At 42.7% G+C, this 23,066-nt stretch overlaps 1 protein-coding gene across 1 annotated transcript in view; it reads left to right on the top strand.

Moving 5' to 3' along the window:
- Positions 1-18,948, top strand: part of HTR1F (5-hydroxytryptamine receptor 1F) — a 935,734-nt gene extending 916,786 nt beyond the window's left edge. Inside the window, exon 6 of the mRNA XM_085620469.1 lies at positions 16,276-18,948. Coding sequence (XP_085476595.1) covers positions 16,306-17,421 — 1,116 coding nt within the window. The 5' untranslated portion in view covers positions 16,276-16,305 and the 3' untranslated portion in view covers positions 17,422-18,948. The remainder of the gene's footprint in view (positions 1-16,275) is intronic.
- Positions 18,949-23,066: the final 4,118 nt, after the last annotated feature.

Here is a 23,066-nt window from a genome sequence, read left to right as displayed (position 1 = left end):
AAAGATTCATTAGGCAATGCGTTTCAACCAACCAGTCTTCTTCATGGCCTTGAAACATTTGGTGCACAAATTCCCTATAAAACATACCTTAAACAATAGACAAGAAGACACCTACCTGAGCTAGAATCCTATAATAAACATGGAAAAACATCAGTGAGCTTGATTAATTGACTGTTGTTTCAGAATGCATGCAGGTCACATTACTTTCACAAAATGGAAAACGGAATCGTGCTCATATTATTGTCAGAATCATAAACAAATTACATCAAAATATAAAGAAAATGTATATGTTGCCGTGCATCACTTCTTCAGGAATGCTTCGAAAACTCATAAATCTACAGTTTTAGTTCCATTATCAAGCACATGTTCGCATTGTCTCATTATTCCAGCTACATTGTAAGTTAAAGTAAAACAACAAAACACAGGGAATATTGATGGAAATAAGCAAGTATCTAACAAAGTATCACTTGCATGAGCAGCAGTAATGGAAAGGATAGTTTGTTGCTGTGTTCGCGCTTTTGCTGCTTTCACTGCCACCATGGCAGGATGCGTGCCCATAACGCATAATCAATCTTTAGCGGCATAGAAAAGGATAAAGTACAGGTTTGAAGCCAAGTGGCTAAAGTTTTAATGGAAATGCAAGCACACAAGAGCATCTGCCCAGTGGCAAATCATCACATAAGTGTTAGTCACACAATGATGAAATGTGCGCTTCCATCCGAGCGTCTGGAAACTGAGAAGACAATAGTTGTTACTGCATAACAAAGGTAAAATAATTACAGTGATACCCGCAATGTTCGCAAAGTACATCATTTTCGAAACAGCTGACAGCCCCAGCAGCTATGTAACCTGCAGGAAATCCCCTGCTTTTCCCCAGAGGTCTGCTCAATATGAGAAAGGTACCCCACATCACAAAATCCAGACACAAAATAGGCAAATCTGATTACAACCAAGACTCACAAATGGCATTAACAGGCATATCAGCGATCATGCTCTAATATACATTCCCCAAATGGGGGAAAAAAACATATGTGCACACTCCACTGTCATACCCTCTAGAAGGCAAAACAAAACACACAAGCTGAAAAAAAATACAATGTAAATGTCCCAAGATGGAAAAAGGGAAAAGGGAAACGCGGCACCAGGGAGAGTACCAGGTACCCATCACCCATCACACAACTGCTCATATAGAACAATCTGTGTAAACACAGTTGCAACTTCCATAAAGGCTCATATAATTAAAGAAATAAAGGAATAAACTCTCTTCAAGCACCCCAAGGGGAAGAAAACAGAACACTACTTTCCTTATTTTGGCCTCATTCACTTTAGGCTCCAATCAGTCTCCTGAACGTTTTCTATTCGTGCCCTTGTTTCTGAAGAAAGACTTAGGCCAAGGAGGCTGCATCTCTCAACTCAGGGTGCCCCGTTTCTGGATAAATTTTATACGCAGAGAAGAAAGCTGTAAAGGTGTAATCATTGGACATGATATATGCTCCTTGCTTTAGCACCCTATTAGCCCTCCTGCCTACCCATCCACTCCATCTACGAGAGCAGAAGATGTTCCACTTAGAGACACCCCTTGCCACATCCATTTTTGGTATATACGAGAGTGCTTTGAGCCACTCTGAATAGAGGGGGAGCAGATCACCCTCCACAAAGTTCCCTTCTCGTCAGCAAAGTAAAATAAAAAAGTAATTTTCTTGTGTCTCTGCTCTGCTCCTCTGGCTCCTTTAGTATCCTAAAGATTATCAAAGAGAGGCTTACCTTAAACTCGACTCCACAATGCACGACATGGTCTTATCCACTTCTTCCCAAAACTGCTGAATCCCTGGGCATTCCATGAGCATGTGAATGTCTGTCCCCTTCGCTAAGCCCCATTTAGCACATTTGGCTACATCCCCTTTCCCTACGTTTGAGATTCAGTAGGGCGTCCAGTAGGCTCTTTGGAGGGAAAACAAATAATTTGAAGCACCCTTGACAAAAAAAAAAAACATGTGCATCGATACCTGTCAAATATCTTGTAACTGCGCCCTGGGCAAGCATCCTTCCCAGAGGTCCTCTGCCAGCTTGAAGTCCCCACCCAGAGTCTCTAAAACATCAGTACTTTCACGACCCACATCAGCTGATGTGCACAGGGCCAGACTGGGAACAAAAACATGCCCTGGCAAAGTGCTCGGACCACCCCCTCTCCCCTCGGGGGCTTGGGGGTGTGGCAGAGCTGTTTGCCAGGGCTGGTTTTGGACGATTTCGTTACAGCAGCCGATATTGCAGCTATGCTGGAAAAACGGCCTCAATCGGCCCCCACCCTAGTGACCCACTGGGGAAACACCCAGTGCCCGCTACGGCCAGTCCGGCCCTGGATGTGCACATGGAGCTCCTCATCCTCATTATGGACACAGGGAGACTTGATGCCAGGTAGTATAATATACTCTGACTCCAGAAGTCTGAGCTTTCCTTCTCTGTCTCCATCTCGTATGCTCCTGGTGATCCTGTCAGTAGCAAGAAATGACAGAAGGTCAGGGCTTTGGTTATGTACCTTTGCCCAATGCCTGGATTGATATGCGCTTGGTAATGGGACTAAAACAGTGCATGTTTTTGAAGAATTTATAAGTAATGATGCAAAGCAGCATATATATTTTCTTTATATTTTGATGTCATTTGTTTATGATTCTGACAATAATATGAGAATGATTCTGTTTTTTTTTCTGTGAACGTAATGTCACCTGCTTGCTTTCTTAGGCAGGCAATTAATCAAGCACATGGACGTTGTAAAGGCATGCCTGTTTAGGCATATGTAAGTTGAAGTTGTTAATTATAAAGGCATGCGTGGTAATGATGCACTATTAGTACTGATTACGTTGTTAAGGCGTGCATTGTAATGGCATTCGTGTGGCTGCCATACAACCATGCTATGATTTCTCCGATGACTTATGTTCTTATTTCCTGGGTTATACATTATAGAAGCTCAAGCACATTGGAATTTTGATGTCCAGTTTTTCGGAGAATTCATTCCTTAGTCAATGAATAGTTTTAAGTTATTTCAGCACTGTTGCAAATCAGGTTGAGTGTGAATTAAATGTGCATGTCCAACTCCTGCATACTCGATGCTGCAGACTCAGGACCTGATTCACAATGGGCCTTCAAACTCGTGGTGGAGGCCCTGCACTCATGGGGGAGTCTTCGCATTTGGGGCAGATTATCTGAATGAGAATTCTCATTGCGGAGAATCCACCCGAGTGCAGAGACTCCCCCATGACTGCAGTACTACCGCCTTGAGTGCGGAGGTCCATTGTGAATCGGGCCCCGAGTATGTCGCACCTTGCTGAATGTTTGACGCATTGCAATGCAGGAGTTTGTCACAGGAGAGGGCTACTTATGTGGAAGACAAGTGTGGCCAATGTGCTGAAAGTTTAACCATCCTGCTCCCTTTGTCCTGTACTTCTCCTCTGAATCCGACCTCTCCTCCCAAAAGTTGCTCCTTTATGTCATCAAAATTGTGCTCCATCTCCTTGTCTCTTCTTTCACTATTCTATGTGTTGTTTTGTCTCCCTCTCCACCAGCTGAGTTAGTTTTTCTACCATCTCTGCACCCTTTCTTTCTGTCTCTCACTGTTCTGCTTGCTGTTTTATGGTTCATCAATAGGTAGCAGATCAGGTGTGGTGAAGCCAGGTTTCTTAAAATGGTTTCCATCTGTTATCACTTATCACTGTGGATCACTAATCAGCAACCTAACAATCTATTAGTATCTCTCCATCTCCTGGCACCACACAACGTTTGTTCTAATCAATGACGTAATTTTAAGGTGTGTGGTTCACTTGCCCACTGTAACTGTGGGTGGTGGATCAAAAACACTGGTAAGAGCTGCCTTTATTATCCCTAATAGGGGATTTTATGCTGACTTTAATAGAATGTTTTTCAAGGGAAATCAAAAGGGAACAATAAAGAAAGTATATTGGTTGGGAGTAAAACTTGTGATTTTTATCTATCCTGCCCATTTTTCATTAGTTCTATTCCTGCCCACAAGCACCAGGGCAGAAGATGTCAAGAAGGCTCAGTCGCCGTATGGAACATAAATTCAGAATACAGAATTCAAATTGTATATAGCAAATTGTTGACTTAACACAACTAACATGCAGGGCCTTTCATCTCAATTTCTCAATTACTGGTAGTTGTCTTGAAGAATACACTGTTTTGTTCCCTATTTAGGGATTGAGGAGCAGAATACAAGGATCTAACAAAATTAGCATTTGAAACATGAGTCATAAATGATGTGATTATGGGAATTAGCACGGGAAGTGATGTTATGGTAAATGGTCTTCTCCCTGCGTATATTGACAATAACATGAAGGTAGATAGGGAGTGTGTTACCACCTAATTTTCTGTCTTGAAGAAGGGGCTAAAAATGTTGCAACGGAGAAAGCACTCAGGTGAAAAGAATAAAACCTCAAATACAAACTACTGTTAAGATTAGACTTTGTGATTCTCTTGCAGTCTTTAAATACAACTTTTTTGCTACTATTTCAAGGGCTATAAATATGAGAAAGGGTGCTGGATTGATTTAACCAACATTTGCATCTTCATTCACTCCCTTCAGGATGTTAACCTGTGTATTAGATCAAATTACTTTAGTGCGAAAACCTTAATGAAAGGAAACTCTAATTATATATTTATACAGTACAGTAACAGAACATCTCTTCAATCATTGACTGTCTGTATCTTTGCCTTTGACCTTGTACAGCACTCCGAAGCCTTTGGGCTGAATTTCCATTATTTATTATTTTAATTTATAGGGCGCAACAGCTACCCAAAAAGGGTTTCCCGGCGCCAAGCGGACTAGGTGTAGCTAATAGAAGGCAGTAATAGAAGGAGTTACTGGTTAAATAACCAGGTCTTGAGTGATCTGCGGAAGAGTGTGTAAACAGTCTCTTTGCGCATGGCGAGAGGAAGGGTGTTCCACAGTGATGGACCTAGGTAAGTGAAAGATCTTCCCCCCATCCTGGATAGTTTGAACCTAGGTACTGTGAAATATCCGAGAGTGGTAGATCGTAGATGGCGAGTGGGGGCATAGGGACGGACAAGAGAGTTAAGATACTGTGGTGCCGTTCCCATTTTGATCTTGAACATATAGCTCAGGGTTTTAAACTTAATGTGGGTCTCCACCCTGAGCCAGTGTAGGTTACGGAGGTAGCCAGATATCGGGGTGGTTTTGGGAACCTTGCAAAGTAATCTTGCTGCAGTGTTCTGTACTATCTGCAGTCTTCGAGTCACTGCTTTGTTTGAGCCAAGGTAAAGGATGTTTCCGTAGTCCAGCCGAGAGGTGATGAGGGCATGGACCACTGTTTTCTGGGTGTCATCTGGGAGCATCCAGATGATCTTCCTGAGCCATTTCAAGATGGTAAAGCAGATAGCTGTGACCTTTACTGCCTGATGGTGCATGGTTAGAGAGTCATCGAAAGTTATCCCCAAATTACGGACATGACTGGAGAGAAGCTGATAGCAATCAAGGAAAGCGTGCACACGCCCACACCCTCCACAACAATCAGGAAAAAACAAAGGACAGAGATTTGTTGTTTTTTTTTTAAATCGCCAGAGCGCAACAATTAGACAGCAGCAAGCCTCCGCTTTACTTTCAGGATCTCACCCTTCAATTACTGCGCGCGTCCACTGCGCGGGAGAAGTGGCATTGGATTTAAGTAGAGAGGAGCTCTAGGTCACGTGACCGTCAGAGCGCGGCCCCCCCCCAAGCCTGAGCAGCTGATAGCAATCAAGGAAAGTGTGCACACACACACACCCTCCACAACAATCAGGGTAGAAGCCCTGCGGTGGACCGAGGTGAGAGCGCGAATTGCCACAAAGTGCAAATAAAATGCTGAGTGAAGTATGAGGTTATATTGAAAAACAAAGGACAGAGATTCGTTTTTTTTTTTAAATCGCCAGAGTGTAACAATTAGACAGCAGCAAGCCTCCTCTTTACTTTCAGGATCTCACCCTTCAATTACTGTGCTTGTCCGCTGCGCGGGAGAAGTGGCATTGGATTTAAGTAGAGAGGAGCTCTAGGTCACGTGACCGTCAGAGCGCCGCCTCCCCCAAGCCTGAGCAGCCGATAGCAATCAAGGAAAGCGTGCACACGCCCACACCCTCCACAACAATCAGGGTAGAAGCCCTGCCTCCCCCAAGCCTGAGTAGCTGATAGCAATCAAGGAAAGCGTGCACACGCCCACACCCTCCACAACAATCAGGGTAGAAGCCCTGCCTCCCCCAAGCCTGAGCAGCTGATAGCAATCAAGGAAAGCGTGCACACGCCCACACCCTCCAAAACAATCAGGGTAGAAGCCCTGCGGTGGACCGAGGTGAGAGCGCGAATTACCACAAAGTGCAAATAAAATGCTGAGTGAAGTATGAGGTTATATTAAAAAACAAAGGACAGATATTCGTTTGTTTTTTTTAAATCGCCAGAGCGCAACAATTAGACAGCAGAAAGTCTCCGCTTTACTTTCAGGATCTCACCCTTCAATTACTGCGCGCGTCCGCTGCGCGGGAGAAGTGGCATTGGATTTAAGTAGAGAGGAGCTCTAGGTCACGTGACCGTCAGAGCACCGCCTCCCCCAAGCCTGAGCAGATGATAGCAATCAAGGAAAGCGTGCACACGCCCACACCCTCCACAACAATCAGGGTAGAAGCCCTGCCTCCCCCAAGCCTGAGCAGCTGATAGCAATCAAGGAAAGCGTGCACACGCCCACACCCTCCACAACAATCAGGGTAGAAGCCCTGCAGTGGACCGAGGTGAGAGCGCGAATTGCCACAAAGTGCAAATAAAATGCTGAGTGAAGTATGAGGTTATATTAAAAAACAAAGGACAGAGATTCGTTTTTTTTTTTAAATCGCCAGAGCGCAACAATTAGACAGCAGCAAGCCTCCACTTTACTTTCAGGATCTCACCCTTCAATTACTGCGCGCGTCCGCATACAAATACAACAAATATACGATTCCATGATGTGCGACCTGTTAGCCTTAGGATGGTCTTCCCCAATCCTTTTATCTTCTCCCATCATTCATTTCTGACTTCGTTTTTGTTGGCCTTAGGATTCCGTGCAGTTCACCACTGATAACTAGTGCTAAAGTGCTTGTGCTCACTTCCTACAACATGGTTACATTGGTTTACACCTGATTGGCATAATTGATTTACTTATAAGGCCTTAGTAAAGCGGTAGACTGTATACCCAGGGCTGGTCAATTAAATGCTACTAGAGGGCCTGCAGCACTTATTGTGCCCCTCACTTGAATAGACGCTTAAGACATGCCCCAGGCCTGCCAATGCAGCCTAATGGCAATTTTAAACTGCCAATTCAACATGGAAAAATAATCCCTTTGCCAATCTCCTTTTTTATTACATATAAGTCACTCGTAAAGTAGGCTGAAACCAGCCAATAGGGAAGGTTGCATTGTAATAAAAATGTTGGGCATGTAGTTTTAAGTATTAAATGTTCTGGCAGTGAAAAAGTCACACATTTGTTTTCCGGTACTGTGAGGCCTACCTCTCCTAGAGGATAAGATTGGATTACCTTATTACATTTAATATGTTATAACGTTTGATTTGGGAACAAGTGGGAAAGTCATAGTCGATGTGTTTTTTTTTTGCATATTTATATAGCGCGAATTCGACCCGAAGGTATAGGAGCGCTTTACATAGCACCGTATTTACATTACACATTCAGGCACGGGGAGATTAAGTGATTTGCCCAGAATCACAGGATGTGGACGCGACCTCGAGGCTCGAACCCTGGTTTCCTGCACCAGAGGCGGCAGCGTAGCCGACGGTCCACATCCTCTGAGGAATTGATGTTTAAAACTACCTTTAATGGTAAAGTCAAAAAATACTACTTTAAGAAAGTTGTCATTTTCTTGTCCTAACCATTTGGTGCCTACATTCTGTTCCTGGGTCACATGACTAGGTGTAGTTGGCAGTTGGCCTTTGTGTATTCCATCCAGACAGTATCACATTAGAGGTGGGTGTTGGCATGCTTGGCCATCTCTGGTAGGATGGGGAGTGGTTCTGTCATCTGCCACACTTGCACTTCAAAGGCACTGCCTCAGTTCACACACAAAGGACTTCACAATAATCTATTGTTCCCCCAGAGAGACTGGGATCAGGGCAGGGAGGCAGGAAATTCCAGACCCCTCTGATGGGGGAAATTCCAGAAGCTTCTCACAATTCAAAGTGGGCACCAGGTATGAAAAGAAGATTCTCAGATGCACTCTTGAGATCACTTCTGGACCTGTGGAAGCCTCGGAGGAAGGACTGCCCAGCTGCTCTGCTGCCCTGCCTGCAAGATGGACTGCTCAGCTGCCCTGCTATCTGAGGAAGAAGGACTGAACCTGCACCTTGAACCCAGAACCACCAGAGTGACTCCATGGGATATTTGGCTGACCTCCTGGTCTGATGTACAGGGACAAAACAAACTCCAACATCCTTGAACACTGCACCTGGACTCTGCCTGCTGTGAGTCCTTACACCCCCAAGTGGTGTCTCTCCAGTCCTTGACCCTTTGAAGTGGGGATAAAGTTGCTCTGCCAGCCCAGCTGTGGTCCCCATCTGAACCAACACAGCACAACTCAACCCGATGCAGCCCTTGCAGCTCCTATTCGGAACTGAGGCAGCATGACACAACTCAACGCAGAGCTCGCATCACAGCCCTGGCAGCTCATCATTGAAACCGATGCCGCACGATAATCAACAGGAGTTGTAACTAACATTTTCCGATCAATACATCTTATTCAATATTCAAATGGAACCAACTTGGATTAAATACCAAGAAATTAACTGAAAGACAATGGCAACTGTAATCTGGCTGTATCTTACATTATTTGTACGTAAACAGATCTTACTCATTTATATTCTAAATTGCTGAAATATTATATTGACAAGAGATAGTCGCACCAAAATTATCCGTGACCCTATACAATTAGATAAAATCATCATAAAAGCAAGAATAGTAAAACTCGTAATCCAACTATATTTCGCCTGTATCCTTGATTTTGGACCACTACTTAAAACAGAATCTTAACCATTCACAAATGAGCAAAAATGATACCTGGACAAATACTGCAGTGAAAAAGTGCTGTCGTGCCTCTTTTTTAAAAAAAAATGCATTTCAAGTGTGCCTGAAAAAGTGCTATGTGCTATAATGCTCCCCGGTACTAAAGTGCAATATTTATAAAGTTTATATTCCCACCATAGTTTTTGAAATTTTCAAAGAACTTCCAGACAGCAGTAAATTTTCTTGTTGCACCTACCCTCCTTGCATATGCTTCTTCAAACTTCAAGGTTTATTTCATCTTGTTAAACCATTTAAAATAGGAAGGTACATCTTCAGACCTCCAATTCTGAAGAATTAGAGACCAAGCAACAAGGGAACAAATCACCATAAAGGTCTCTTCTGCTTTTGTCAAATCAGTCCTTGCTCTAGAAATGCCACAGAGTGCTACCTCAGCCTCTGGATCGAGCCTATTCTGAATTGCCTGGCTTATAGCCAAGAATATTTCAACCCAGACTACCTCCAGTTTTGGGCATGTGAAGAATGTATAAAGCCAAGTCCCTTCCCCTTCTGCTTGAGATCGAAAACATTTATTATCCACTTCCAGATGTCTTTTACTAAGAGTTTTAGGGGTGTAGTATGCCAGTCAACGAGATAGAAAAGCCAGCCTTTTAAAATTGGCTGCTCTTAATGCCTTACTTCCTAGCTGAGCTATGGACTGCCACTCCTAGTGAGAGAAAGAGCAGTTAGTTTCCCGTGTTTCTTCAACCAAGGGGGGCTCGTTAAATTTTCTCAACTGCGAATACCAGTTTCCAACCCCCCTTAATTTGGCTCTGTATAGTGCGCTGACCTGCTTTGTTGGAGCACCGCTTACTGATAGATTATATCTTTTGATAAAATTTACAATCTGCAGATACTCCAAAAAATCGAGTTTGTTATGATGACCGTATCTATTTTGGACCTCTTGCTAGGTAATTACTTTATTGTTGATAACAAAGTGCCCCAATTCCTCCAGACCACAATCCTTCCATCTTTTCAGCCGACTAGAGTGTATTTGGTGACCAAGAGTTTTACATTCCACTCACTTTAAATAAAGGAATCCGGAAGAACCAGCTTGTTTAAAAAAGGATTGCAATCTGGATGAAAAGTCTTGCACCGTCTTATATCTGGACTTCTTCGGCAATTTTGATGTTTTTAAAAATATCAGAATTTGCGAGCCAGATTCCTGCAACATTTTATCAAAAAGAGAATGATCAAATAGAGCATTTGGTTCTAATAGGCGTGCTGTAAGATCCAGAATAGCTGCCTCATAGTAAGTTCGAATTTTTGGCAGTGCTAAGCCACCCTGATTGGTTTCTAGCTGTAGTATTGCTAGCTTGACCCTAGAAGCCTTCTTACTCCAAACAAATTCCCTGAACATTGACTCCAGCTCTTTAAAATACATAGCATCAATTTTCAAAGGTACATTAACAAAAAGGAATACTATTAGGGAAAGAATAGACATTTTTATTAGAGCTACATGACCTATTAGTGTTAGGGGTTGAAAAGACCACTTATCGAGCAATACTTTGATTTTATTCTGCATTGCTAAATAGTTTAAACTAAATAGCTGCTCATAGTGTTTGGAAACATATATACCCAGGTATCGTATCGGTTCCGCTTTCAAAGCCTGGGATTTAAAATTGAAGGGGTGAAAATTACAATCGACATTCAGTGTTAAAATCTCGGTTTTATTTTGTTTTATTTTATATCCCCCTATTAATTCAAATTGACTGAATTCAACTAATGTCTGATCCAAATTCAGGCTCTCAAGGCTCAAATATAGAATAATATCATCTGTGAAGAATTTTAATTTCGCCATCCTCATTATTGGAGCTTTGATTTCTGGGTTTTCTCGAACTCTTATGGCCAGGGGCTCAATAAAAAAGGTAAATAGTAGGGGGGACATCGGACAACCTTGTCTGGTCCCACGATTGATATTAACTGTCCCTATTTGATTGGCATTTATTACCACCTGGGCCTGCGCGCCCTTATACATGTTCCTCAACATGTTTGTGACCTGGACAGGGACACCAAATTTGTCCAAGTAAAAAAAAAGTGTGCCCCAATTAACCAGGTCAAACGCCTTTTCGGCGTCCACCATCATGATGAGGGTTGGGGTTTTCTTATTGGTAAAATAGTCGAGAGCTTAAATTGAAAAAAACAGTGTTTGAGGACATAGACCTCCACGCTACATACCCGGACTGATCACTATGTATCAGTTCCTCGGCTATGAGGGGTGAAGCGTTGGGCCCAGACTTTCATTAGAATCTTATAGTCAGCGTTGAGGAGACTAATCGGTCTATACGAATTAACCTCTTTGCGGTTTTTACCCTTCTTCACAAAGCTGACCAATATAGATTCTTTGAAAGTAGAGGGGACACAGCCTCCTGCCTTAATAGTAATAAACAATTCTACCAGGAAGGGAGTCAATTCCTTAGAAAATGTTTTATAGAATTCAATCGGGAACCCTTCAATTCCACAGGCCTTTGCCCCAGTAATAGATTTCAGCATATTTACGACTTCTGTTTCTGATATGTCGAGTTGGATTTGTTCCACTAGCAGCTCTGACAAACTAGGAATATTTACCCCTTCAAAATATTCCTGAATTAAGTCAAATCTTGTCTCATATCTAGTGGTGTATAGCTGAAAATAGTGTTCCACAAAGACTTCGGGTATACCATCCCTATCAGTTATCGTATCCCTGGTCTTGGGGTCTATTATTTTGGAAATCAAGGCTGCTTTCTGTTTGGTTTTGGTTGCCCCAGCTAGCAGTTTACCAACCATTTGGCTGTCCTCATACACACGCTGTTGGTACGTTCTAGAGCTGTTTATTTCTTTGATTAAAAAGAATTCCCTCAATGCCTGTTTAGCCCTTTCGAGTTGGCTCCCCGCTTCCCCTATCCCCTGTGATGGGATATTGCTCGAGCAAAGGGCACTATCCACAGCCTGTTGAAGTTTGGCTATTTTTTCCTGCCGTTGTTTGGACTGGGCGGCTAAGAAAGCAATCATCTGCCCACGTAGGGCTGCTTTGAACCACCCCCCAGACTGAGAAAACCTCTGCCATGTCCTCATTAATCCTGAAATATTCTATTATACATTCTTTTGCATCAGTTACCCATTGGGGATCCTGAGGGAGGAGATGACCCATCTGCCACCTGGAGCCTGTCCTCCTTCCCTTCTCAATTTCCAACTCTAATTTTACAAGAGAGTGATCAGAAAATGAATTTGCCCCTATTTCAATACCTATATGTGTCAGAGACCGTGATATTAAAAAAAAATCAATGCAGGAAGCCGCATGAAATTGACAAGAATAGCATGTAAATTTACATTTAGTCTGGTCGGCTTGGCACCAGGGATCTAGCAAAAGGTGCTCCTGTTTCAGAGCATCTAGGACTTTTTTGGTTTTAGGCATTAGCTGTTTCTTATTATTGTTAGAGGTGTCTTTCTTCAAATCTTGAATGAAATTGAAATCCCCTCCCAGAATTATTTGTCCGGGTGTCCCCCTAAGTTACTCATGATTTTCAATAGTGCTGAGGTATCGTCTATTACTGGGCCATAATAATTCACAAAATTCAACGTTATACCATTTAGTTTGGCCTTGACACAGATCCACCTTGCAAAGGGGTCTCTACCGACTTGTCCAAATTCCCACGGGAGACCTCTACAAAAGTAGATTGCTACCCCTCTTTTGGCCAGCTCTGCTGATACATAAAAAGCATGAGAAAATACTCTGGGGAAAAAAGGCTTTGGGGAATTCGTTTTTAGATGAGTTTCTTGAAGAAATAACACCTGCGGCGAAAAAGAAGCTGGCCACCTAATGAGTCCTCCATACTTTTGTTTGTTTAGTATTCCGTTAACATTGACTGAAATAATACAGCACTTATTTATCATTTCTGTAGAGTTTAAGGCTACAAAATAAAAAATCCACAATCCGGTTTAGCTTTCGCCAATTACCCCAGCTACTGCTCTTTTTACCGCTAGACTCTTCCCTAGACCACCCCCCTTCAGCAACCCACCCTCCGGAAATGTGGATCCCCACACTAACCACATTTCACCCCCTACTTCTCTACTGGGTGTCATGGACCTACACCCTGGGTGACCCGCCTCCCCCGGCAATAGTGAGCTTCTATAAACACATTGTCGGGCATAACAATTTACTTTGAAGAAGAGATCTCCTTTAGGAGGCCCTGCGCATCTTCTAAGTTTGAAAACTTCCCCCTCACAAGAACGCGTAATTTGGATTGTTGGGCTATTGACGGCTGTGTGCCTGGAGCTTTAAAGACGAAGAGAAGTTTAAAAACTCTTTGCGTGTTCATGCAGCTGCCGCTGACATGTTCGAAAATATACGGCAATTTGAAGTTTCATTAACCGGGAATTGTCTTTGTTGTATGGTCTTAGCCAAAATCCTTTCCATAATTCGGTAGTCATCAAAATTGACCAGGATAGTGCGTGGACTGTTGGAGTTAGGCAATGGATGCGAGGGAACTCTATGGGCCCTTGCAATTGTTAGGTCTCCATTGTGCTCTGGCAGTACCCTCCGCTTGATGAAAGACTCTACTCATTGCAGTACCTGGGAGCCGTCACTCCCCTCGGGAACCCCTACTAATCGTAGGTTCGATCGTCGCGAATGGTTTTCAAGTTTCTCAAGTTTGTTCTCTAATATATTCTTATCCTTGGTGGCTTCGTTTACTCTCAGGAGCATGGAGCTCATTTGGTCCTTTAGCTGGGAAATCCTTGATTCAGCTTCTTGAATTTTTACTGGGAAGCAGGCCACTGCTTCTTCGATTTTCCCGAGCCGCTGGTGGAGATAGGCTATTTTATTTTCTTGAGACCGCTTTGTTTCTCTTATCTCCTCAAGGATCAGATTTAGCAAGGTCTTGCTATCTATCTGTTTAGTAAGGGCTGCATCCGACAAATTATCCAAAGAGGCTTCTACAGAGTCAGAAATCAGCCGTTTCTTTCCCCCCTTCTGACCCCCCGGGGAATGACCTGGAGGTCCTGCACTATCAAAATCGGACAGAAGATGCAAGGTCTGTTGCTGTGCCAGAGACCCTGATCGGGGTTCAATTGATTCTTCCGACCAAACCTGAATAAGCTGAGTATAAGGTGATGGAATGGTCCCTGAAGAGGAAGGTGCTGCCTGAGCCACACTACTTTGGCTGGGATCTTGTGCTGCTATGTTGGGTGGAAGAGCAGACTGGGCTGATATTATTGCAGATGTAGATGAAGTCTGTTGCTGACTGTTGTGGATATCTTCTGTCCCATCTGCCCCTTCCACCGTTAGCCGTGGTGGTTGGGCTGTGAATTTGAGGGGGGCCACCTGGGACCACTTTTTCAGAAATAACGGAAAGTCTTTTGTGTTTTAGCCTCATCTTTGTCTGCGCCTGCGCCTGCTGTAGGGTCCACAGCTTGATGTTTCTCTTTAATATCAATAATTCCAGGATCCTCCATCTGGAGCTGGACTACAGGGACCCCCATTTCCGAAAGCAGCTCAGCCGGGTCAGCGGGTTCAGCAGGCCCCTCTTCCGAACTCTCAAAACTGGAGTTGGGGCCGGGATGGTTGACATGATGTGCAACTCTAACCGCTGAAGAAAGCGCTTTTGCCTGTGCCAAGTGAGTCTTGGCTTTCAGCCCTGCCACAGAATCAACTTTGGCAGCAAGGCTGATCTGCTTGTGATGCTTCCCCATCTTTGCCTTCCCCTTTAATTCCACACAGCAGGGATTTCAAAATCCTCCTGAAAGTTCCTTTTTTCCCTTTTTTTTTCTTGCAAGCTGCACACTGGCGACGCCTTAGTTATTTCCAACAATACAATCTTGGAAAAAAAATAAGATTCGTTCTGCCCCTCAATTCATTGACTCAGCCTTTGGATTTTTAAATTACGAAAAGGATCCTGTCTCTCGGTGCAAGTTTACCTCACCTCCACAAAAAAGAGCGTCTGTTCACAGCGAGCCAGCTCCCACTCGACCAGCTTTGAGTCCGATTCAATTTCTTCCTTTGTCTTGCTACCTGATCCTCCGTTACCGTCTGGGCTTCATTTGAACTTGCTCTCTATTTTTAGCCCCTGCCGGTAGAATTACTGCCTCCTCCCCTATCGCCGAGCACACTTGGCGTCTTAGAACGCATTTGTTATATCAATTCCTGCTGCCTGAAAGCTCAGCTCCATGCCGCTCAGAAACACCACTCTGCCATTACCAGGGGAGGAAATCACCTGTGGCTACGCGTAGGCGTGGTTCTCCGCAGCCATCCCCGCTCCAACAACCACATTTCTCACACATGGTAATAGGAGTGCTTATGGCAGCGAGTTTATAAAGTGGATTTCACAGACATTAAAAAAAGCAGAGGAAAGTGATTAACTCATCAAATCACTGATGAGATGTATGGCAAATACACATTATAAAAACAGGGAATATAATGAAGTCATGAAACATTCTGATGGTTGACCTAGGAAGTTGAAATCATTTGGTTGTAATCCAGAGTGGTCACACAATATTTTGTAAATCAACATCGAGTGACACAGAGACACTGTCTTGTGGAAAATACGATATGAGATTCATGAGCGCTATGGATAAGGCATTTGCAGTCAAGGAAGAGATAAGTAACAAACTAGAGGTTCTGATAAAGCAGTATTAGAACTTCATACAATTTAAGAAATTGGAAGGCCACCTTAAGAATTGTACTGACCTCATGGTTACATTTGAGATATACTTCCCTTGACATCTGTGACTTGTACCCACAACAAATACTCATGTCATAGAAGAACACTAGGTAGATAGATAGATAGATAGATAGATAGATAGATAGATAGATAGATAGATAGATAGATAGATAGATAGATAGATAGATAGATAGATAGATAGATAGATAGATAGATAGATAGATAGATAGATAGATAGATAGATAGATAGATAGATAGATAGATAGATAGATAGATAGATAGATAGATAGATAGATAGATAGATAGATAGATAGATAGATAGATAGATTGCTGTGAAGGCCAGCAGAGGACTTGCCCTGTTTAACAATGTTCAACCTGTAGCACTGAAACTGTTCTCCAACTATTGCTAACTTTGAAATGTTTATCCCTGAATGAAATGGTGATGTCATTGTGATGTATTACTGGTGAAACCTTTACACCAGTGTGATGTAGGTGTCAAGTACAACACAGTAATGAGTTAAATATGTTTTCTTTCTCTGCAGGGACCTTCTGTACCCTGTGATGTCACCGAAATGAACGACATGGATTTAATTAATTCAACAGAACGAAACTGCACTCTTGAAGTAATGCACAAGGGAACTGTGAGCAAGGTTCTGGTTGTTCTCACACTTTCCGTTCTGACACTCATGACAACAGCTATCAACGCCCTGGTGATTGCTGCCATCATTGTCACCAGAAAGCTCCATCACCCTGCAAACTATCTAATATGCTCCCTTGCTGTGACTGATTTTCTGGTAGCCATCTTGGTGATGCCCTTCAGCATAATGTACATTCTGAAGGAGACATGGGTCATGGGACAAGCCGTGTGTGACATATGGCTTAGTGTTGACATCGCTGGCTGCACATGCTCTATTTTACACCTTGCTGCAATTGCATTGGATCGGTATCGCGCAATTACAGACGCAGTTGAGTATGCCAGGAAGAGAACACCTAAGCATGCAGGCTTTATGATAGCAGTCGTGTGGATCTTGTCTATTTTCATCTCAATGCCGCCTTTGTTTTGGCGGCACCAAGGATTCACTAAAGAAGATGAATGCATCATCAAACATAATCACATTTGGTTCACAATTTACTCCACATTTGGAGCCTTCTACATTCCACTTGCATTAATCTTGATCCTTTATTACAAAATATACAGAGCTGCCAAAACTTTATACCACAAGCGAAATGTAAGCCGGGTTGCAAGAGAGGAGCAAAATGGACAAATACACTTGGATCCTGGTGGGAGGATTTCCAAAATAAGTTCCACGCTGTGCATAGCAGAAAAATCTTTGTCGGATCCCTCAACAGACTTTGATCGGATCCACATCACAGTGAGAAACCCAAAGTCTGAATCCAGGAGAGAGAAGGCCTGGAGAAGACAAAAGATCTCTTGCAACAGAGAGCGGAAGGCAGCAACCACCTTGGGATTGATTTTGGGTGCATTTGTGATCTGCTGGCTGCCTTTTTTTGTAAAAGAAGTCATTGTTAATATTTGCGAAACATGCTATATTTCTGATGATATGTCCAATTTTCTAACTTGGTTGGGATACCTCAATTCTCTTATAAACCCTCTAATTTACACTATCTTCAACGAAGACTTCAAGAAAGCGTTCCAGAGACTTGTGCGATGTAGACATTATCTTTGACAAAATATTCTACTGCAATAGATAGAACTTTAATCTTGTTTTTAACTAATAGTTATTCAATTATACATGATGAACTATGAAAATCATTACCATATACTGCTATTAAGAATAATAAATAATATGAACCGTAGTAGGATTTTGCTGCACATAATAGTGAATTTGGTTTGCAAAATCCTTTAAACAACAATATTATTTAAACTAATCCAACACATTTGGTTAAATGTAATCTTTGACACTTCTGTGACCAATCACAGTATCTGCAATAAGTTCCTGCTTACTTCTCCTGATCAAGTTCAATATTTTTGCTCTGGGTCTGAAACACATGTATTGTGTCATGGTTTTAATATAATTCTGTAAATTTTCATTGTTAATTACTTCGTTTTCATGTCTGTTTACTTTTTTACATTCTTTGTGCCTATATACTATAATTATTGGTCCTGGGTCTCAAATTATGACTCCGCAATGACAACCAAATACAGCACACACACAAATTTGATTTAGTCTGGTTTGTAGTTTGCTCTCTGCCCAATGCCACAACTCTCAGCTAAAAAAGAAAACTGTGTTATTTTCCGAACACAAGAACCTTTTTGCCTTGCAATAAGGTTTAATATCTGGACTGTAAATAAACTAGAATACAAGTATGGTCCAGAATTTCATAGTCGGATTATCCTCTGACATAAATATTGTGCCCTACATATTGATTACAAAAATATCACCCATTGCTGTTAATAAATGGATATATACACCCTTTGGATAATGGGACGATGTGTTTTTTGCAAAGTATTTAGTACACAATATTCGACACACGATCTTTCCACAAATGATATTCTGACACAGCTAGAACAAATATCCTCAAAACCATTTTCATAAGTAAGCCTTTGGCACATGGTCTTGAGCAACTTAAAATATATTTCTTTTTTAGTTTTAGCATTTATTTAAACCTAACATATGACTTACGCATAGGACATAAACTCAATATTGTATATTCCTCTATTTTTTAAACATCACAATATAAGATGTCTATCCATAGATGAATGAAGCACCTGGGAACTCGCAATTGGAAGATATGGACCATATACTCAAAAAAGGTTACATCAAGTGGCTCCAGAAACCACTATACAGGGAAAATGTTGGATCTTTTGATAACAGAAACTATATGAGGAGACAAATTTGTGAAAATGGTTTACGTTGAAGTTGAACACATGAGTTTGGTTCACTCAATCTGCCTTCATTCATAAAGAACCTGTTGAAATTGTGCTGCATTAAGACCTAACAGTAATGTGTCTGGGAAATGGTAAAAAGATAATGATGGTAATGGAACAACATTGCGTTATATTACCTGTGGTAAAACTTCACAGTAATTAAAAATGGGAAAGCAGAAGAAAGAGACTAACTGTAAAGACAGTTTTAGACCCGAAATCTGTATTGTATGGAACCTAACTTAGAAAAGTTAAAAGTTATACACCTGGGGCAGAACAGTTGACATTTATGTTAAAAATGGGTACTAAGCAGGCTTGTGTCATGTAGCCCAGAGAAAGGTCTTGGGAAATTGTTGCCAAAAAACTGGATGTGGGAAGATTATGGAATGTGGTAGCAAGAATACAAATGCAGTTCTGTATCAGGCTCTGCTGAAACAAATAAAGAGAAATGGAAAGTTGAAACAGAAACACATTAATGACACTTCATAGTCTATTCCTAAGTGTTATATATTGAATGTTATATTCGGTTTTTGAGATGCACCCCACAAATGGTGATATGAGCTAGAAAATGGAGTGAATGTTTAGGGTATTAAATATTGGTTCGAGGGCTTAAGGTACCATATCAGACTCATTAGCCTGTGCAAAGTGTTGTTGGGAGAAACCCTAATCACTCTGTGAAATAGTTAGAAGATAGTGATTACCACAAAGGCAAGTTGGCAGTGAAAGCATGGTATATGGATACACTAGGAGTTGGCTACCAGGAACCTCCTTCCAGCCTTCAAAGTATTTAACTGTGGGATGGTCAGAAGTTCTTCATTACAAGGTTGCAAGCACTTGCATACATTAGTGCAACAATTAGTCTTCCACATATGGAAGAGAATTTGCTTTGATGATCTACCAGATCCATTCCAACTCTATATCTTGTTTAATCCTAAACCATCATTGTGCTGCATAGGATAGAAATGCTCTTGATTGCAAAATGTAAGGGTGATCAAAGGGTACCTTACACAAGAGCAACTCTCATGTAATCTCTAATTTAATTTGTTAGTGTTAGACTTGGCATCCTTGGCTTGGTTTCACCAGATTTTTTGCCTCCGCCTCCCGCATTTTTGACTGTGAGCTGGATTTTGTCTTAGATTATTTGGGCACTTTCCCACTGCTGATCAGTGTCAAAGTGCAAGTGCTCCCTGTGTAAATTGTAATCATGATTGGTTATCCATGATTGGCATATTTGATTTACTGGTAAGTCCCTAGTAAAATGCATTGTATGTGCCCAGGGCCTGAACAATCAACTACTACTAGTGGGCCTGCAGCACTGGTTGTGCCACCTACACCACTAGTCTTTCAAATGTGTCTCAAACCTGCCACTGTAGTGTCTGCGTGCACAGATTTAAACTGCCATGTCGACCTGGAAAGTGCACCCACTTGCCAGGCCTTAAACTTCCCCTTTCTTACACATAAGGCAACTCTTAGGTGTTTCACATGTCCTGATAGTGAAATACTGCCGATTTCGTTTTTCACTATTGCAATGACTAGCTCTCCCACAGGCTAACATTGAAGCTGCCTTGTAACAATTTTTAAGCATAACTTTCCATGTGGAACAGCTAGAGATTTGTAGTTTAGGCTCTCTGAACTCAGAATTTAATAACACACCTTTTAGTGAAGGTGTTTTTTAAACCGCTTGTTTGAAAATGCCCCTTTTTGAAAGTGGACATTTTCCTGTTTAACCATCCTGTGTGCCTCTGCCTGTTTGTGTGTTCACCGTCTGGTTTTGGAGTGACAGGAGCTGGGGATGTGCATTCACTCTAGACAGTCACAAGGGGGTTGAGGTGTGTCCTGCCTTTCCTGGGTGACTCATAGCCAGGCTGAGTAGACCTCTCTGCCTTTAGAGTGGTGGGAGGAGTTTTCTCTAGCACCTGAATAAGCTGTGTCTGCTCTGCACAATACTGTCTGCACCTCCTGTAGTGAAGCTGGGCCAGGGAGGACAGAACTGGTCTTTTCAGAGACTCTTGAAACAAAGACTACAAAGAGAAAATGGAGTAAAAATATTAGACCTAAACCCACAGAACTTTAGATTACTTCTAGATGCTAGAGGACCCAGCCAAGTAGAAGAACTGGAAGAGCTGTGTAAGGAGCACTGCCCTGTGATGAGTGAGGGATGGGTTGGCCTGCAGTCACTGCTTCCATCTGTGGGTATAGGAAAAGGACTGACTCTTTTTTGCCCAGTCATGGTATCCTGCTTGAGAAGGTCTCCTAGGGCCTGATTTAGAGATGGCCTCCTGTTCTGGAGTCTCAGGGACACAAAGACTTCACTTGCAACTTGCTAAACAGCACCTGTACTCTTCGGTTGGAATCCTGATTGAAAAAGCGTGCCTACTCCAGTGTCTGGGCCCTTGAAATCATGTGGTTGGTGCTGCAACCCAAGAAAAACAACATCAATGCCATCAGCATTGCCACCACTTATGCCGTGATCTGGACCAAGGGTGGGGGCACCACTCGTGAAGTGCACGACGCAGCGTCCCACCTGCAGTGCAGGTCCAATGCTCTTTGATGCAGCAGACACTTGCAAGTTATCGACCTTCCCAACGCCATCTCTCACACCTATGCCGTCACTGGCAGCGCTGACATCCTGTTATCGTGGAGCCGAAAACCAACGTGGGTGATTTCCTGAACTCATCGACATCGCACAGCGGAGCAGAACCGATGCCTTGGCACCGATTCTGCCTCACCTCCTCTGTACTGGACTCGTTGCCTCACCTCCTCACTGATTCAACACCTCACCTCCCATGCGGCATTATGGAGACGGCCGCCACGGCCCATCGATGCCTCACCTCCACGAAGCTGTGAATTATCTGTTGACCTCATTTTTCAAGGTGCAGTTGCTTGGGGTCCATGTGTCTCTGTGGCCAGCACATGCACCTCGCAGTTGGTGCCGTACTTTGGATTTTGCCAGTCACGAAGTCGTAATAGTCCCAGTTGAAGCTATTTGTTTCTACAAATTCTATTTTTGCAATAATCATTCTAAAAGTGATATCTTGATGTATGTATGCTGGATTTTTGTGTTTTGGTCTTGTTTAGTTTAAATAAAGATACTTTATTCTTCGAAACCGGTGTGGTGTCCATTTGTAGTGTTTTTCACTGTGTTGCTGTGTATGTTTTGTACAAATGCTTTACACATTACCTCTGAGATAAGCCTCTCTCTTCATGCCAACCTACCAAGAGGGTGAGAAAGGGTTATCTGAGTGTGTGATCCCCTTACCCCGACTAGAAGGAAGGGTCCCTACTTGGACAAGGTGCAAACATTTGCCAACTAGAGACTCCCATTTCTAACATTAGTTGTCAGTGGTGAGGATTGAACTTGTATTTGTACTTGGCCAACAGTAATTAGTGTACACTACTAGTATAGTGCAGACCATTATGCAACCACATACTTTTTTTTCACTTTTTTCTATTTTTGTGACATCCCTTGAAGTTCAGTCATATCTCAGCTTGGTAACTCAGAAGTGGTTGTTGCAGAAAGTGTATTTGAGATTGGGAAGTTGTATTCCTACACTGTGAGTGACTTAAAGCAGTTTTACAAGGCTCTTGGTTGCCCTGTGAGAAGCTCCGCTCAGAAGCGGGGACTGTAGAAGGCGTTCATAGTCTTTTGGGCAGAAAGGAAAGTTGAGGGGGCTGAGGATGATGGCGTGGAGCTGGCAGATTAAAGCCAGTCAGGGGAGCTGGAGGAAAGACATAGGGCCAGGGATAATGAGTTGGAGCTTGTGAGGCTCCAGATGAAAACGCTTGAGATGGAGCAAAAGCAGCAAGATAAAGACAAGTAGAAGACCATTGCCGGAAACAAATTGCTTTTGTCACACGAGTTGAGTTTAAAGGAACTGAATATCAAGGCCAGGCACGCAGAGTCCAATTCAAATAGTGGCAAAACGCAGCCAGTGCAGTCTGTGTGGAGGGTACACATTCCAAATGATGTGGTACAGGATTTTCAGAAAGGGGAGGACATCTATGCTTGGCTTACAGCTCACGAGGCAGCTCTCAGAATGAATGAGGTCCCAGAGAATCAATGAAGAGGGGGCTTGTGGAAAAACTTTAAGGTAAATGGGAGGGACACCTCGACACCACTGAGGGAGGCGGGTGCCCTCACTTACCCAAACATGAAGGAGGCTTTATGCTACAGGTATAGCCTCCCCCCTGAGAAGTATAGGGAGAAGTTCAGGCCTTTTAGAAAGCTTCAATCTAACACTTGAGATGAATGTATGAATTTGTTTTGCAGGTCACTGGATGGTTGGCTAAAGGGCAGCAAGGTAACTGACTATCAGGGGTTGTATGATTTCATTGCATGGGATCAGCTTTTGTTCCAGAGCTGTGCCAGCATCTGATGAATAGTAAGTTGACTGACCCCAGGAATCTTGCTCAGGAGGCAGACTACTGGACGAGTACCAGGGACAA

Source organism: Triturus cristatus, chromosome 8 (genome assembly GCF_964204655.1).
Source record: "Triturus cristatus chromosome 8, aTriCri1.1, whole genome shotgun sequence".
In the NCBI taxonomy this organism is placed as follows: Eukaryota; Metazoa; Chordata; class Amphibia; order Caudata; family Salamandridae; genus Triturus; species Triturus cristatus.
This window is presented reverse-complemented; position numbering and strand designations above follow the sequence as displayed.